The sequence below is a fragment of the Onychostruthus taczanowskii genome, unplaced genomic scaffold, assembly GCF_017590055.1.
Source record: "Onychostruthus taczanowskii isolate IOZ18803 unplaced genomic scaffold, ASM1759005v1 scaffold24, whole genome shotgun sequence".
NCBI lineage: Eukaryota > Metazoa > Chordata > Aves > Passeriformes > Passeridae > Onychostruthus > Onychostruthus taczanowskii.
The window spans coordinates 415,006-430,683 of NW_024499684.1; the positions used below are offsets into that span (position 1 = coordinate 415,006).

General features: G+C 55.1%; 1 protein-coding gene across 1 annotated transcript; it reads right to left on the bottom strand.

Annotated features, from left to right (window-relative positions):
• Positions 1–1,846: 1,846 nt before the first annotated feature.
• IGSF10 (immunoglobulin superfamily member 10) lies at positions 1,847–14,124 on the bottom strand. The gene is made up of 10 exons (XM_041406066.1): positions 13,995–14,124; positions 13,650–13,889; positions 12,437–12,566; positions 11,424–11,814; positions 9,132–10,918; positions 8,046–8,627; positions 7,548–7,797; positions 6,992–7,357; positions 4,532–5,423; positions 1,847–3,871 (listed from the first exon to the last, which is right to left on the bottom strand). Exons 2-10 carry the CDS (start codon positions 13,841–13,843, stop codon positions 1,963–1,965), a joined length of 6,501 nt encoding a protein of 2,166 aa, XP_041262000.1. The 5' UTR covers positions 13,844–13,889; positions 13,995–14,124; the 3' UTR covers positions 1,847–1,962.
• Between the last annotated feature and the right edge of the window lie 1,554 nt (positions 14,125–15,678).

Below are 15,678 nucleotides of genomic sequence, written 5' to 3' on the forward strand. Positions count from 1 at the left end.
GAGCTGAGGGGAGGGACAGAGTGGGCTTTGTCCCCTGTGGAGCCCCTGATCATGCGAGGTGCTGGTGGCTGGCACCGCTCCCTGTCCCTGTGCTGTCCTTGAGGAGCATCCCTGCTGCCTCCAGGGCACCTCCAGCCCCGGTGGAGCACTGCTCCTGACTTGGCACCCTTGATTTTTAGGCTGAACTCCTAACAGGCTGGGGGGAAAACGGGGTTTACTGTTTGAAGAGCCTTTTAAATTAAATTGTTCGTAATAAACCAGAGTTGCATGAAGACAGCTGAACCAACTGAATTTTGAGACATAACTTTCCGCTGGATTGGAGCCTTTGCTGGATTAGGGAATGATTTTACCCAACAATTGTCACTGCCAAATCCTTTTTTAATCTCATTATGCTTGTTTCCTTTATTTCCACAGTTTTTCCAAACATATTTAAGGTAGGTGAGGATAACTAGGAAAGTTTGCTATAGAAAAGTAGAGAAAATACAGTCATGCTGAAATTGCAGCTTTTGAGTTAAAAAGCATTAATCTTATATAATTTTAATCCATTTTTGAGGGTTTTAAAAATAGTTCTTATATAGTTCTCAAACTGATGGGAGAGTGTTGCTGCAATGGGCACCTGCCTGGTGCAGACTCTTCTGCCAGCCCTGCACAGCAAAAGGTGCTGTGGGTTGGGTTTATGTCCCAAAAAACCTCCATGTGCTGGCTGGTGCCTTTGACTAACCTCAGCAGTTACTACAGCCTGGTAGCCAGGAGATTACACAACATGTTTAAAGTGAAGGATTTGGTTTCAGAAAAGAAAAAGATGCTGAAGTCTTGTAAAACACTGAAACTGCCTTCAGTAAGCACCAGGTTCTGCTGAGCAAAGCTCGGGCGGTTTCTGTAGCGCCCACAGAGTTATTAGGGTGCAGGATTACTCCAGTTTTATTCAGCACATCAGATTTCCAAAGAATCACTTCATTAAAAGCATTGGAAGCAGGAGCATTTTCACTGGGTCAAATGAGAAAAACAGCTGGGGATTTAGGGGGCAGATCTGTAAAGCTGAGCGAGCAGAGATGGATGGTGGGTGCTGAGTTTGGGGTGCCAATCCCACCGTGCTCAGTGCCACAGCTGCAGTGGGGCCTCCCTGCAGCCTTCTCTTCTGCAGGCTGAACACCCCTGGTGGGAAGAGAGCAGGTGTTCTGAGAGTTCTCAGGTGCTGCCTGTGTCCTTGCTGTGCAGGACACCCTCCTGCCCTCGCTGCCCTCCCCAGCTGCTGGGCCCTGTGCCAGGGCAGTACAGCTGGGCACTGTGGGGTTTGTTCCTGCCGTGGCTCAGGTAACAAAGTGTGGGGTTTGTTCCTGATGTGTCTCAGGCATTGTGGGGTTTGTTCCTGCCGTGGCTCAGGCACTGTGGGGTTTGTTCCTGCCGTGGCTCAGGTAACAAACTGTGGGGTTTGTTCCTGATGTGTCTCAGGCACTGTGGGGTTTGTTCGTGATGTGGCTCGGGCACTGTGGGGTTTGTTCCTGCCGTGGCTCAGGCACTGTGGGGTTTGTTCCTGGTGTGGCTCAGGTAACAAATTGTGGGGTTTGTTCCTGATGTGTCTCAGGCACTGTGGGGTTTGTTCGTGATGTGGCTCGGGCACTGTGGGGTTTGTTCCTGCAGTGGCTCAGGTAACAAACTGTGGGGTTTGTTCCTGCCATGGCTTGGGCACTGTGGGGTTTGTTCCTGATGTGTCTCGGGCACTTAAATGCCTTAATTTTGCTTTCCTTTAAATCCCCTGAACATGGAGAGAACCAATGCTAGCTAATAACGCTAGAGCTAATTTTCCCTTTCCTCTCTCCTTTTGCCCAGTGACTGCAGACTGAACGCTGTGATGTGTCCAGGCACTCACGGGCTTGTGGCTGCCTTTGATTAAAGCCATTGCAGGGTGAGCCCAGCCTGGCTGCAGCCTGTGCTCCCCACCATTCCTGCCGCGTTTCTGGCTCAGATGACGTGGACGTAGGTGACTGCGGTGTCAGTGCCAAGGGGGTTCCTCGCTGTGCACTTGTACATGCCAGAACTGGAGGGTCGGGGGTTCTGCAGGAGCAGAGTGCCCGTGGGGTGCAGCAGCTCTCCCCCAGAGCCCCGGCCCTGGCGAGCTGTAGAGAGTATGGAGCGGTCAGGTAACTCCCAGGTAATTTCTGGTTTGGGGACGCCCAGCGCGACGCAGAGGAGCTGCACTGCCGCCCCTGGCAGGGCGCGGACGGCTGCGGGGGGCCTGCCCATGATCCGTGGGGCGTAGGCTGCGACCACGACAGGAACGGTGAGGGAGGAGTCTCCAGCATCGTTGTGGGCCCTGCACAGGTAGTTCCCCGCGTCGTGGGCCGCGGCCGCCCGGATGAGCAAGGTGCCGTTCTCCAGCAGCGCGTGCCTCCCGGCGAGCTGCGGCCGCTCCAGCACGCGGCCCCCCGGCAGCGTCCACGCCAGCCTGGGCTTGGGGCTGCCCTCGGCCAGGCAGTGAAGAGACAAAGGCTCCCCGCTGACCCCCTTCACCAGCCCTGCAGGCCGGGTGAGGATCTTGGGCTTCTGGGCAACCTCCAGGAGCATCAGCTTTTCGATATAGCCAACCTGGTTGCGGGCAGCACAGCGGTAGCGCCCGGCGTGCTGTGCCTCGGGACTGTAGATGGTCAGGGTGCCGTTGCTTCCTGTGGAAAAATGGGATGTCCTGACGCTGCTGGAAAACCACGTGCCATTGGGCAGCATCCAGCTTATGGCCGGGGGAGGGTTTCCATCCACAGAACAGTTCAGTGTGATCGTTTTCCCAGGTTTTGCTATGATTTTTTCATTGAAAGGGTTCTTGAACATCGGTCTCCGTAGCATTTCTGTGACTTCCAGCTGCACCACCAGCACGGTCTCTCCCCCATCGTTACGTGCCACACAGATAAAATCCGCCGTGTCTGAGGGCCTGATGTTCCGAATCTCAAGCGTCCCGTTTTTGTGCACCACAATCCTGCTCCCGTAATATGGGGCTGTTAGGAAAATGTTATCAGGCATGATCCACATAATCTGAGGAGGAGGTGTCCCTTCTGCCCGGCAGTCGATGTGTTTCTTGGAGTGCCTCACTGCTGTCACCTTCATGATCGTTTTGTTCCTGTATAGACCATTTATGATGGGGGGTTTGGCAGCCACATCCAGCTTGTACAGTTTGCTGTCGTCCCCGCCAGGGTTCCGAGCCACACACAGGTACTCCCCAGCATCCAGCAGGCTGGCCTGGCTGACGGAGAGCGAGCCGTTGGCGTGCAGGGAGTGCCTGTCTGTGGACGAGGAGATCATCTCACTGGAGGGCAGCAACCAGAAGATCTGTGCCCTGGGCTCTCCAGCAGCCTCGCAGTCCAGCAGGGCTGTGTCTCCAGCTGTCACTCTAACGTGTGTCTTGTAATTGTGCTTTATTTGAGGGGCTGCCACGATGACCGTGACGTGGATCTTCATCTCGTCCCTCCCCAGAGTGTTTTGGGCGTAGCACGTGTAGTCTCCCCCTTCTGCCACCCCAGCTTTGTTGAGGTGCAGAGTGCCGTTGTCGAAGAGGACGTACCTGCGAGCCCGGCGCCCGCTGTCATCCGCCAGCATCGCGTTGTTCACCACCGTCCCGTCTGGCAGGCCCCAGGATATTTCTGGTCTGGGTGACCCTGAGGCCTTGCAGTCCACTCTGAAATCCTTCCCGTAGGGCACCAGTTTCTTGAACTGCTGTTTGTGGTCAATCTTGGCTGGTTTCATTGCGATGCTGACTTTCATCAGAATCAGATCATCCCCAATTCTGTTTCTTGCGACGCACAGGTAATCACCTGCATCCTTGTCTGTAACTGCCTCAATAGCCAAGGACCCGTTGGGGTAGACATGGATCCGACTTCCCATTCTGTTGGGAGAGAGAGAGAGAGGAAAAGAATTATGGAAACAAGTGCTGGGGGCGAACACTGAGCACTGGAAGGGACTGAACATGTTAGCAGCACGGTGCAACACAGCAGGCCTTTCCAAAGGCACTGTGCCCGTGCCTCCTGCCCACCCAGCGTGCCCTACCCTGATGCCACTGCCACTTTTGGTGTTGTGTGCATGTGAGAGGTGCTGGCTCTGCTGGGAACACCCTGAGCTGGGGCTGTCTCTCCTAAGGTGGCGGTGAGTGTTACTGCGGGAGGGGGTCTGGGGACACCTCCAAAGGTAGATGTGGCAGAGATTAAAGAAACCCCTCCCTCCTGAGCCCTGCTTCACAAATCTGTTACAAATACCTTCCCCTCCTCTAAACTGACAGCAGTCAGCCAGTGCGTGGTGACAGTAATTACCTTAATTCAAATATGACCTGTACCTGTTTTGAGACCTCACCCACTTGTGGCAATTGATGTGATCTGTTAATAGGTCTGTTATTAGATAGGGATGTTGTTAGAACAGATGTTTTACAACTGTTAAATGCTTAAAATTTGGTTTAGTTCACTTTGTTTTAGTGCTGTAATAGCACTTATGTGAGCACCAGAGCAGATAGCGTTTGAAGCTCCAAAGAGGAGGAGGAAAAAAAAGGTCATACCTGTGCCACTGGTCCACAACAGCCTTGGAGGGCAGCCTCCAGATTATCCTGGGCTTGGGCTCTCCACTTGCTGTACAGTTCAGAAGCAGCCTCTCCCCAAAGTTCAGCCGAGTCAGCTCCTGAGAGGCCATGGCAATTTTCGGGAGCGTCTCCGCGCTCTGCACCGCGAGGCTGACCACCCTCCTGTCGGAGCCGGTGGAGCTGGTGGCGATGCACTCGTAGGTGCCGCTGTCGGAGGGGGCCGCGCTGCCCAGGAGCAGCGTGCCGTTGGCCAGCAGCAGCAGCCGGCCGTGCAGCAGCTGCAGCGGCCGCAGCGCCGCGCCCGAGGGCAGCACCCAGCGCACGGCGGGCTCGGGCTTCCCCCGCGCCGTGCACGGCAGGCTCAGGCTCTGCCCCGCCGCCCCCGCCACGCTCTGCCTCTTCTCCTCCAGGATGCTGGGAGGGGCCGCGACCACCTGCAGCCTGAGCGGCAGCGTGTCGGTGCCCGCGGGGCTGCTGGCCCGGCAGGTGTAGAGGCCCCGGTCGTACACGGTGAGCTCCCGCAGCAGCAGCGTGCCGTCGGGCTCCAGGCGCGCCCTGCCGCCGCCCGCCTCGCCGTGCCGCAGCTCGGTGCCGTTGGCCAGCAGCCAGGAGATGCGGGGCGGGGGGCTGCCCCGGGCCCGGCAGGGCAGCGCCGCGGAGCCCCCGGAGTGCGCGGTCAGCAGGCGGCCGCGGCCGCCCGCGATGCGCGGCGGGTGCGCCGGCACGGCCAGCGACACCTGCAGCCGAGCCGAGCCGTGCGCGTTGGCCGCCGTGCACACGTAGCGCCCGCCGTCCTGCGGGCCCGCCCGGGCGATGGCCAGCGTCCCGTTGGGCAGCACCGACCAGCGGCCACGGCCCGCGGCACCGCGCCCTGCGGAACGAGGCACGGAGCTGTCACCGGCTGGGACCGACTGGGAGAGACTGGGAGAGACTGGGACTGCCTGGGAGAGAGTGGGACTGACTGGGAGAGACCGGGACTGACTGGGAGAGACTGGGACTGACTGGGACAGCCTGAGACTACTGACTGGGACTGACTGGGACTGACTGGGAGAGACTGGGAGAGACTGGGACTGCCTAGGAGAGAGTGGAACAGCCTGGGACTGACTGGGAGAGACTGGGACTAACTGGGACTGACTGGGACAGCCTGGGACTGCCTGGGAGAGACTGGGACAGCCTGGGACTGACTGGGAGAGACTGGGACTAACTGGGACTGACTGGGACAGCCTGGGACTGCCTGGGAGAGACTGGGACAGCCTGGGACTGACTGGGAGAGACTGGGACTAACTGGGACTGACTGGGACAGCCTGGGACTGCCTGGGAGAGACTGGGACAGCCTGGGACTGACTGGGAGAGACTGGGACTAACTGGGACTGACTGGGACAGCCTGGGACTGCCTGGGAGAGACTGGGACAGCCTGGGACTGACTGGGAGAGACTGGGACTAACTGGGACTGACTGGGACAGCCTGGGACTGCCTGGGAGAGACTGGGACAGCCTGGGACTGACTGGGAGAGACTGGGACTAACTGGGACTGACTGGGACAGCCTGGGACTGCCTGGGAGAGACTGGGACAGCCTGGGACTGACTGGGAGAGACTGGGACAGCCTGGGACTGACTGGGATAGACTGGGATAGACTGGGATACCCTGGGACTGACTGGGACTGACTGGGAGAGACTGGGACTAACTGGGACAGCCTGGGACTGACTGGGAGAGAGTGGGACAGCCTGAGATAGCCTGGGACTGCCTGGGACCAACTGGGAGAGACTGGGACAGCCTGGGATAGCCTAGGACTGCCTGGGACCAACTGGGAGAGACTGGGACTGACTGGGACAGACAGGGACTGTCTGGGACTGCCTTGGACAGCCTGGGACTGACTGGGACTGCCTGCCTCTTGTTGCATTTTCCTCAGTCCCGAGTACCCTGGCCTGCTCTGCTCTGCCCAAATAACCAAGACAATATGATAAACCAGAAAGAAATCAGAGAATTCTGCATATAGAATGACAAAGTGAGTAAGAAATTTAAAGTAAGAATGAAGCTGGATCTCCAGCAGAGACAGAGTTTGAATAAAGCACGTGGGGCTTTGCAATCCAAAGCTGGCACAGCTGTAACTGAATTTGAGTGGTTTTACCACATTTTTTTTTCACTTGTCTCACTGACCTGGAATAGCAGGTAATCTACAATGAATACTGAATTCTTCCCACAAAAAGCAATGACTTATAATTAAACATAGATTTGATTTTTAAAATCATTTCACTAAAGAGCTGTTCCAGAATCAGCACTAAGATGCTCCAGTGAGTCTCTGTCACTGTTTCCAAGTTTACCTTTCACTAATATTTCACAGTACTCTGAAATGAAGCAATGCTTGAGTTGGCACTCAGAAGAGGTGCCAAATTACAGGACTAATGGAAGGTAAATTCTAGAGAGGTTTACCAAGCTCACCTGATGATATCTTGGTCCACTGGATTGTTGGAGGGGGGTTCCCAGTAGCTTCACAAGGAATAAAAGCATCAGAATTCGCCAGCAGAGTGAAAGAAGCCAAATTCCCTCCGACTATCCTGGGCTTTGAGAAACGGCTTGTGCTCGCAGAACCGAAGGTGCTGGGACTGGGCAGGGTCGTGGTGCCTTGGTTTCGTCGCCTTTCAGAGCGGGCAGTGGCAGGGCTCTCCTTGTCCCCTCCCCACGGAGATGCGACCCCCGGTGCCCGCAGCGCGTTCCCCCGCTCCGTGCCCCTGGGGGGCTGCCTGGGCTGGGGCTGGCCGTGCCCCCGCGGGGGCCAGGGGGCTCTCGGGGGGGCTGCGGTCGGGGCTGGCAGAGGGCAGGGCTGCTGTGTGCCGGCAGCAGGGACAGCGCTGGGCACGGCTCCCGCTGGGGGTCTGGGCTCTGCTGCCTGCTGCTCCTGGGCAGCCGCCTCCCCCAGCCCCGGGCAGGGCTTTTCTCCTGCCCCGGCCGTGGCTCTGCTGTGCTGGGCAGGAGCTGGCCCCGGCGTGGCTCCGACTGCAGCAGGTCGGGCACTCGTGGCACCAGGGGGCTCGTCCAGCCACGCTGAGGTTTGGAGACCCGTGGTGGGGCTCTGGGCAGGACTGGCAGCTGGTGACGCGGCCAGCTGGGTGCTCCTCTGCCAGCCTGGTGTGGTTTGGAGTGCCACGGGGGGGCTCTGAGCAGTCGCACTGCCAGGCAGGGGTGCTGCTGACGGGGTGCTCCTCCAGGTGCCCGGGCTTGCTGCTGTCTGTGTGGCTGCTGTGGGCCTGTGCTGGGGGGCCTCAGGGCTCTCAGGGACCCCCAGTGCAGGTGGTTTTGTCCTGGAGGCTTCACTGATGCTCCCAGGGAGAGGTTTTGCAGGTGCAAGGCTTAGGGGCACAGCTGGTGATGTAGGAGCTGTCACTGTGGGGGTGGCTGTGCTCACTGCAGGGGTGGCTGCAGTGCTCTGGGCTGCAGGGGTGGCTGCAGTGCTCTGGGCTGCAGGGGTGGCTGCAGTGCTCTGGGCTGCAGCCACATGCTGTGGGGCAGGTGTTTTAGGAGGCCTCTTCCTCCTCTGACCTCTCCTTCCTCCCACCCTGAGTATTTTACTTTTGGTGACTCTGGTGTTGGTTTGAGGGGTAGTAACAAGTGTGGGCTTCAAACCCATCACACCCAACGCCCCGGTTGCAGTAGTGGCAGTGTCCTCTGCAGTGACAGACATGACTGTGGTAGCAGCTTTTTGCCTTGCCCTGTGTTTCTTTTCCTCTTCCCTGAGGAACGCTGTGTTTTGATAGGTACCCACGGGGTGCTCCAATGGCATTTCCATGGTGGAGCGGGAAGACTGGGGTGTTTCTGGACTTAATGGATTGATGGAACTGCTCAAGTTATTTAAGGTTGGTACATTTGGTACATAGTTCATATTCAGGTGAACATCTGTAGCCACAGCTGTACTTCCTCTGGCAGACCCTGGCCTCCCAAAGTTGTATCGGTGCTCTTTCACACCTGGGATGTATCCTGGTCTAACAATTCGTCTCCAACCAGAAATTTTCCTTCGTCTCCCATAGTGCTGCTGGAGCTGGGGTGGATGGGTTGGAATGTCTTGGATCACCTGAATTTGCTGACGAGTAGCGAAAGTTGAGGCCAGTGGTGGATTAGGGGTTCCTCCTTTCTGAGTACTATGAAAATAAATGGGGCCAAATTCAGAGCTTGGTGCATCCACTGTTGCCTGGTGATCTGTTTCAGTGGAGACATTATCAATAGACTCAGTGAAAATATGTAACTTGTCTGCTGTGTTTTGGGGAGTTACAGCCTTGCTGGTGCCTGTAGTTTCTGTCGTGGGTGTCGTGGATGCAGACTTTAGATGCTGGTTATAGCTTTTCCCAGAATATATTGACTTTTGCCCAGCAGGGAAGAGCGTGGCTGTTCCACTTGGTACAGTTGGCTGTTTTACACCATTTGCTGATATTTGACTCAAATCAGATCTTTCCCATGAGTCTGTAGGTTTTGGAAGTGTTTGTGGCCTGTTGCTGGCAGGTGCCACGGAGTGTGGAAGAGGTGAGGGTAGGGGAGTTGATGGCTCTGGGAGCAGGAGGGAGGTGCTGCAGGCAGGAGGGGGATTTGCTGTCTCCTGGGGCCCTGCAGTGATTGTGAGTTCTGTTGCTCTTCCCAGAGCAGACACTGGAGATCTCTCTGCTGCCGGTATCATGAATTCTTCTTCTGGAGACACGAGATCACCAGATGTCTCCTCCTCATCCTCAGGTACCTCTGAGAGCTTATGGACTTGAATGGGTGGCTCTGTTGCATCTTCTCCTCGTTTGCCTGTCACTGTCGAGTTCCTCTTTGTTTTCTCCAGCAAGGCCGCCCAGCGCTGTGGATCAGCTCTCCTTCCTGAGGAAACAAACTGTCTCCTGTGTCCCCTGAAGCGCCTGCCTGTTCTGTCTGCGTGGTGAGGCGTTTTCCCGTGGCTGTTCCTCCGCCGCGCGCTGCCTGGCGCAGCAGATTCCCCGCCAGCTCTCAGGGTGGCTGCAGTGCCTGAGGGATGGCTCTGTGCTGCAGCAGAGCGCAGCAGCTCGTTGCCAGAGCCTTCTTCCCACTCTCCCAGAGCTCCGTGCTTTTTCTTCAGAGCAGCTTCATCCTGTCTCAGCAGCACTTGGAAAACCAAAAGATCAGCGCCGTACCGGTTGGCTGCCACGCATCGGAAGTAGCCCACGTCTCGCTGCGTCACCCCTTGTACCCTCAAGGTGCCATTGGCAAAAATATGTTTGTTTCCAGCAGACTGACGGAGAATTGTGTGCTCGGGCAGCACCCAGGTGACGGCAGCGTCCGGGGCAGCCTCGGATGTGCAGGGGAGGTGGAGCGTGCTGCCGAGGGCGGCCGACAGCCGCGCTCCGTTGACACCGCCGTGCTCCACCTGAGCATCCAGCACCGTGATGCGGAACGTCAGCGCCCCGGCGTCCTTGCGGTTGGTGCTGATGCAGTGATAGAGCCCCGAGTCAAACACGTCAGCTGTCCGCAGCGTCAGCACCCCGCTTTCCAGGACTATGATCCTCCCGTCCTCGCTGACGTGAGGAGCTCGCACTTTGCTGCCGTCGGCCAACAGCCACTCCACGGCAGGAGCTGGCTGCCCAGCTGCCCGGCACCCCAGCTCCACGCTGCCCCCGACCAGCACGGTGTGCTCCGTTTGGGTGCCGTTGTCCCTGGAAACGATGGCCCACTCGTGTCTCCCCTGGTCTTGGTCCTCGCTGGGCAAAGCGAGGCGTGCCTCGGTGGCGTAGCGCACGTGCAGCGCGCTGAGCGTGGTGGCTGTCCTGTCCAGCTGCAGGGCCACCGCGCTCTGCATCAGCCAGGCTGGCTCAGCTCGCAGCTCAGCCTCGATGCTGGTGAAGAGCTCGTCTTGCTCACTGTAGATCTGCTTGTATTTGTAGCCAACGAAAGGCTCCTCAGCTGTCTGCACGGTTTGCTGCAGTTTCAAAGGAGAGCTGCTGTACAGCGCCAGGATGCCCCACAGCTGCTGGATGTGCCCATGATCGATGCCACACACCAGCAACGCTGAGAAGGAGGCTTGGAGCACTCTGCTGGGGCCATTTTTGTCAAGTGAGATGGGAGACGTTTCTTTAGGTCTCTGGACACTGCAAACCAAGTTGCCTCGATTTCCTGCTTGGTCAGTCATATTCAAAACCACAGATCCTATTGGAGCTATCAAGTCCTCGGGAGACACGAAACTGAAATCCCCATCGTCGGGCACCGTGAGGTTTCTGGATTTCAGGGAGTCATGGATGACTGGCTTAGTGCAGGTGAAAGATGCTGAAGGAATATCCACTAAACTTTTCCCATTATGACTTTTGGGACTAGCACAGATTGGGCATTGCTGGACGCCAGAACTTCTCTCTTTTCTACACTTTATAACATCTGAAGAGAAGGAAACTTCAGTAAGTTTCTGTGCTCCAAGATTTAGTATTAACAATGACATATAGCTACTAACAAGTGGTTCTTTTGAATAAAATAAAACCAAAGTTTGAAGTGACATGTGAATGGCAGCAGCAGAGAAAGTCCTAGAGTCCCTTGAATTCCTGAATTTCTTTTTAAAGAACCAAGTGCAATGTGGCTCTTGCTCTTGCCAATTCTGCAACAGTAAGCTTGTTCCCTGTGGATTCTCCCAGTGCACAGAAGCTTTGGACTGGCCAAGGAAAATTCTCCATTAAGGAAAGCTGCACTTGGGAATGGCCACTAGATTAATTTAATCTGGGAAACACAGTAGTATTAATCTCTTTATCCTGATTGCACACACCTACACAAATCATTCTTCCAGTCTTTTCTGGAAGAATAAATAGATGAATAAAGGACAATTACCTGTATCAGGAAGAGTAAGATGCTATGACAGGATTAAAGAGCAAAAACAAAGCCTTCAGCTCACCTGGTCTCTCCCGTGCCCACCCTGCAAACCCCTGCAGGCTGCAGTCGCAGGACCAGGGGTTTCCATGGAGGTAAATGCTCTCGAGCTCTGACATGTAGGAAAACATCTCTTGTGGAAGGGAAGTCAGCGCGTTGTCAGACAGAGAGATGTGCTTCAGGAAGGATATTCTGAATATTTCACTATAGCGCAAGGTGACAAAAGTGTCTGGATGCAGCTGCTGCAGTAAATTTCCATCCAGGTGGACCAACCTCAAGGAAGTGAGTCCGTAAAAAACATTGGGATTCACAAATTCAATTTGATTGTGGTCCATATGCAGCCGTACCAAGCTGTTCAGGCCATAAAATACATCCTGCTGAAGCACTCTGACCTTGTTGTAACTCATTTTTAAGACCTGTTCATGAAAAAGTGACAAATGCATAGTGTTAAGCCAAGTTAAAGTTATAGGACCCCTAATAAATGCTGCTGAAGGTTGCTCTGCGCAGTGAAAGCTCTTCACCAGACCAGGAATGCCAGGTAACTGGAGTTTCTGTAAAGAACTGAAGTGTTTATATGCAGTGTGTTAAGCTTCTGCACAGTTTGAATTTGTTCATGAAGGCTAGAAAGGGACAGGACTGTACTGAAGGGAAAGGGAAATCACAGTGGAAAAAAAAATCCTCAAAAAGCCCCAAACTGACTAACAAATTAACAATGACACGTTCCTTTTTCAGACACGGTAGTTGGAGCTTTGCAATCTTTTTGCTCTGTGGAAAGAGAGTTTTGACTGCAGCTGCCTGCTAAGGTACAGCTGAGAGATACCTACCAATGGTTTGGCATGCTCTATACCCTGTGCCTGAGTGCCTGCCTGGGAAGCAAAGACATTTCCCACTAGGATACTGGATGTTGAAGGCTGTTGACTTTCATGTGAATAAGGTAAGAAACAGGAAACTGAAATGCTGCAGAAGGCTGCTCCGCGGCTGCTCAGGATCACTGAGTTAAATCATAACAAAATTAACAGTGGCTCATTTAGTTCTTACCTGCAGTGAACGTAAATCACTGAACACCTTCTCAGGGATCGTGCTGATCTCGTTGCTGTGCAGCATCAGCAGCTCCAGTTTCTCCAGGCCAGCAAAGTCCGTGGGGCTGAGCTTTCGCAGGCTGTTGTAGCTGCACGGGATGGGTTCAGTCAGCCCAAACTCACAGCTTTTAAATCCAACCAACACAAAACCAAAACCCCACTCTTTGGGAATGGCTAAAGGTAAGCAGCGCTTCCCTTGCCAAGAGGAAAGGAAGTCATTCCTTCACGTTGGCACAAAAGGTGGTCACTTTCCCAGGACAGGGTTCTGACGGTGAATTCCCGGTGGATGGGGCGAGTGACAGCAAGCATGAAACACAAAACACATCTGTCTGTGCTCACTTCACTACCAATTCAGTTAAAAGCTCCTTCTATGTTTTCTGCAGACACATCTGGGTGGTTCAAAGGTTATGTGTATCAAAAGGGATACACAGATCAGACAAATACTGCCGATGGGTCTCACAATTTGATTTAAGAGAGAGGACACTTGCTGGAAACTGCATAAAGGGGCCAGACAAGCCTGGATATGATCTATTCCCTGCTCCTTTAACCACACAGAATTCCCTGCTCCTTTAACCACAGAGAATGGAGCCACCATGGAGGCTGACAGGGCCAGACAAGTGGAATTTCCCTTGAACTCAGCAGATGAAAGCATAGACCCTAATGCTGTGGGACATTCTAAGGGACAGAATCACAGACCAGGCTGAATCAGAAGGGATCCAGAAGGACCATTGAGTCCAGCCCTTCGGTGAATGGCTCACAGGGGGATCTAACCCCCAACCTTGGTGTTACATCACTGCAAAGTCTCTGCAGATTTTAACACTCGTGCTCCTTTTGCAGACCACTTTCTGCACTATCCTTCCCCAGGGAGAAATCTATTTCAGCCTTCTTCCAGGTTCCATGCTACAGACACAACACATTCAGGTAATATAAAGGAAAGTTCAAAACTTCCTAAAGTTCTCACGTGTCCTGTGCTAGATCCCCAAAATGTCTCCTTACTGTGGGTGGTCTCGGGCTCTGCTGGCTGTGGCTGCAGCCGCTGCTGAGCACTGCAGAACATGATAGACTTACCTATCGCTGTGGTTAAGTTTTAGCCCTAGGTCTGGGCGGTCAGTTAGTGCTGTGCACAGTGCTGGAAGGCAAGCTGAGCGCTCCGATGCCGCAGCTGCACGTACCCCAGGTTGATGCGCTGCGCGCCCGGCGGGATGCGCGGCGGGACGGCGGTGAAGTAGCGGAAGGTGCAGTGGAGCTCGGCGGAGCCGTGGCAGGCGCAGGGCCGGGGACAGGCGCTGATGCCCGGCAGGGTGGCCAGGCAGGCGGCCAGGAGGGTCCCCAGCCAGCGGGGCCGTTCCCTGCGCGGGGCCCCCATCCTGCGGGATCCTACGCTGCCATCCCCGGCGGCGGCGGGCGGGCTCCTGCAGGGGAAGCAGAACACGCTTACAGCTCCAGCCGAGCCGAGCCGAGCCGAGCCGAGCCGAGCCGCTCGGGTTTAAGCCATCAGCAAAAAAAGAATTCTTAACTTCAAAGAAAAACCCGCCCACGAGCCAGCCCCCAAACTCTCGGGTTTCCCCTCAGCGACGGGTCTGTGTCATGACCTAAAGCGTTGTCATTTGACAGCTGCCCCAGCGCGCCGTGCCCGGCGCGGGGTGCTCTCAGGAAAAGCAGGAATTCCGCGGGGAGCGGCGCCGCCGCTGTCCCGGTGCGCTCCCGGCCCGGCTCCGCGCAGCGCTCCCGGCCCGCCGGCGGCTCATCCCCCGGAGGCGGCTCCACACGTCAGCTCCTTCCCCGCCAGCAACTATTCCAAGCCAAATGAACTCGTTTCGCATCCCTCGCACAAAGCCTCCCCGGGACCGGGACCGGCCGCGCGTCCCCAGCGGCGCGTCCCCGGGCCGGGCAGGGACAAAGGGACAAACCGGCACAGCCTCCTCCTCCCGGGGGACCCCCGGGCTCCCCGCAGCCCGAGCGGCTGTGAGGGGTCTGTCAGAGCCTCAGACTCACTGACAGCATCCTTCTGCTGAGAGCGTCTCGTTCTAGGGCAAGCCTCCTTCTAGGAGGAGTTCGACTGGAGAGGGAAAGGCAGTACAAAGCTCTAAAGTTAAGATAAAGCCTCAAATATATTCTTTAAAGTCCTAAAGTTGTTCAGGCGAGTTCAAAATCAAACGTGAGCTGTGGGAGTCCAGGAGGGTTGGCAGGGATGGGGTGTTCTGTGCAAGGCAGTTAGAACTTTGCTGGTGGGGTTTGCTGGCGGTGTTTGTCATCTCAGGGTTGCCTCAGTGGAACAGGGATGGTCTCACCTTGATTCAGCACGGGAGCTGGGGCCAAAAACACCGACCCTCTCGTGTGACTGGCACCTGGGGTCTCAGAAAAAAGGACAACGCCTCAGCTGAGCCCTGCACTAAATCCTGAGGGGCATTTTTAGGTGCTGCCCTAAGCACAGGGAAAATCTTCACAGCTCACACTGAGTTCTGCTCCCCTGGGTGCTAGAGAGGGTGACAAGGCTGTTGCTAGGTGCCTTTTCTCCATCTTAATTACTGTCTGAAAAGCAAATCACCAATTGTTTCTTTCAGTTCACCAATTTTTTTCATTCTGGAAGACTGAGGTCAAGGCTTCTGGAGTGACACATTCCAATGCTGTGCTTCTGTGAGTTTAAACATGAGGCAAAAGTTATTTCTAAATTATTTGTACTAGTCTCCATAATTTGTAGACATGGTCGGCAAGGAACTGAAATCACTTCTGAGAATGTTTTCCAAAATCACATATCTGAAAATCTGCATTAAAATAAAAACAATTATTTTAGATGTACGTGAACCTTGTCAATATTTTAAGAACAGGGTTTTCATCTCAGGATGTGCTGTCTGTTGTCATTAAGCTGCAGCTCTCACTGCTGAGAGGCAGAGCATTAAATTACAGGAGATACAAACTTCTCCCTCCGGAAGGTGGCTGAGGAACATGTGGAATATTTTATTATGATGTGGCTGGGATCTCCCAGGGCAGCCTAAGGGGGAGCACAATGGTTGTACAAACCCCGGCTGAGCTCGCTGCACTGCTGGCAATCCTGGCCCATGTCTGACTTTAGGACATTGGTTTAGCTGGAATTCATTACAAGGGAGAATGAAGGGAGCTTTTTGTTAAGTGAACCTGTATTTTGGCAAGAAAGTGTGACTGAGTGTGAGCTCAGGAGGGCTGGGAAGGGGAAAGCTGAGT

Bases quoted from the DNA above. Each gene is read 5' to 3' on its own strand.
- IGSF10 (XM_041406066.1), bottom strand. From the start codon at position 13,843: ATGGGGGCCCCGCGCAGGGAACGGCCCCGCTGGCTGGGGACCCTCCTG. The intron at 10,919-11,423 runs GTGAGCTGAAGG...CCTTCTCTTCAG, and splicing joins GTGGGCACGGGAGAGACCAG to ATGTTATAAAGTGTAGAAAA. The intron at 5,424-6,991 runs GTGAGCTTGGTA...CTCGTTCCGCAG, and splicing joins GTGGACCAAGATATCATCAG to GGCGCGGTGCCGCGGGCCGT.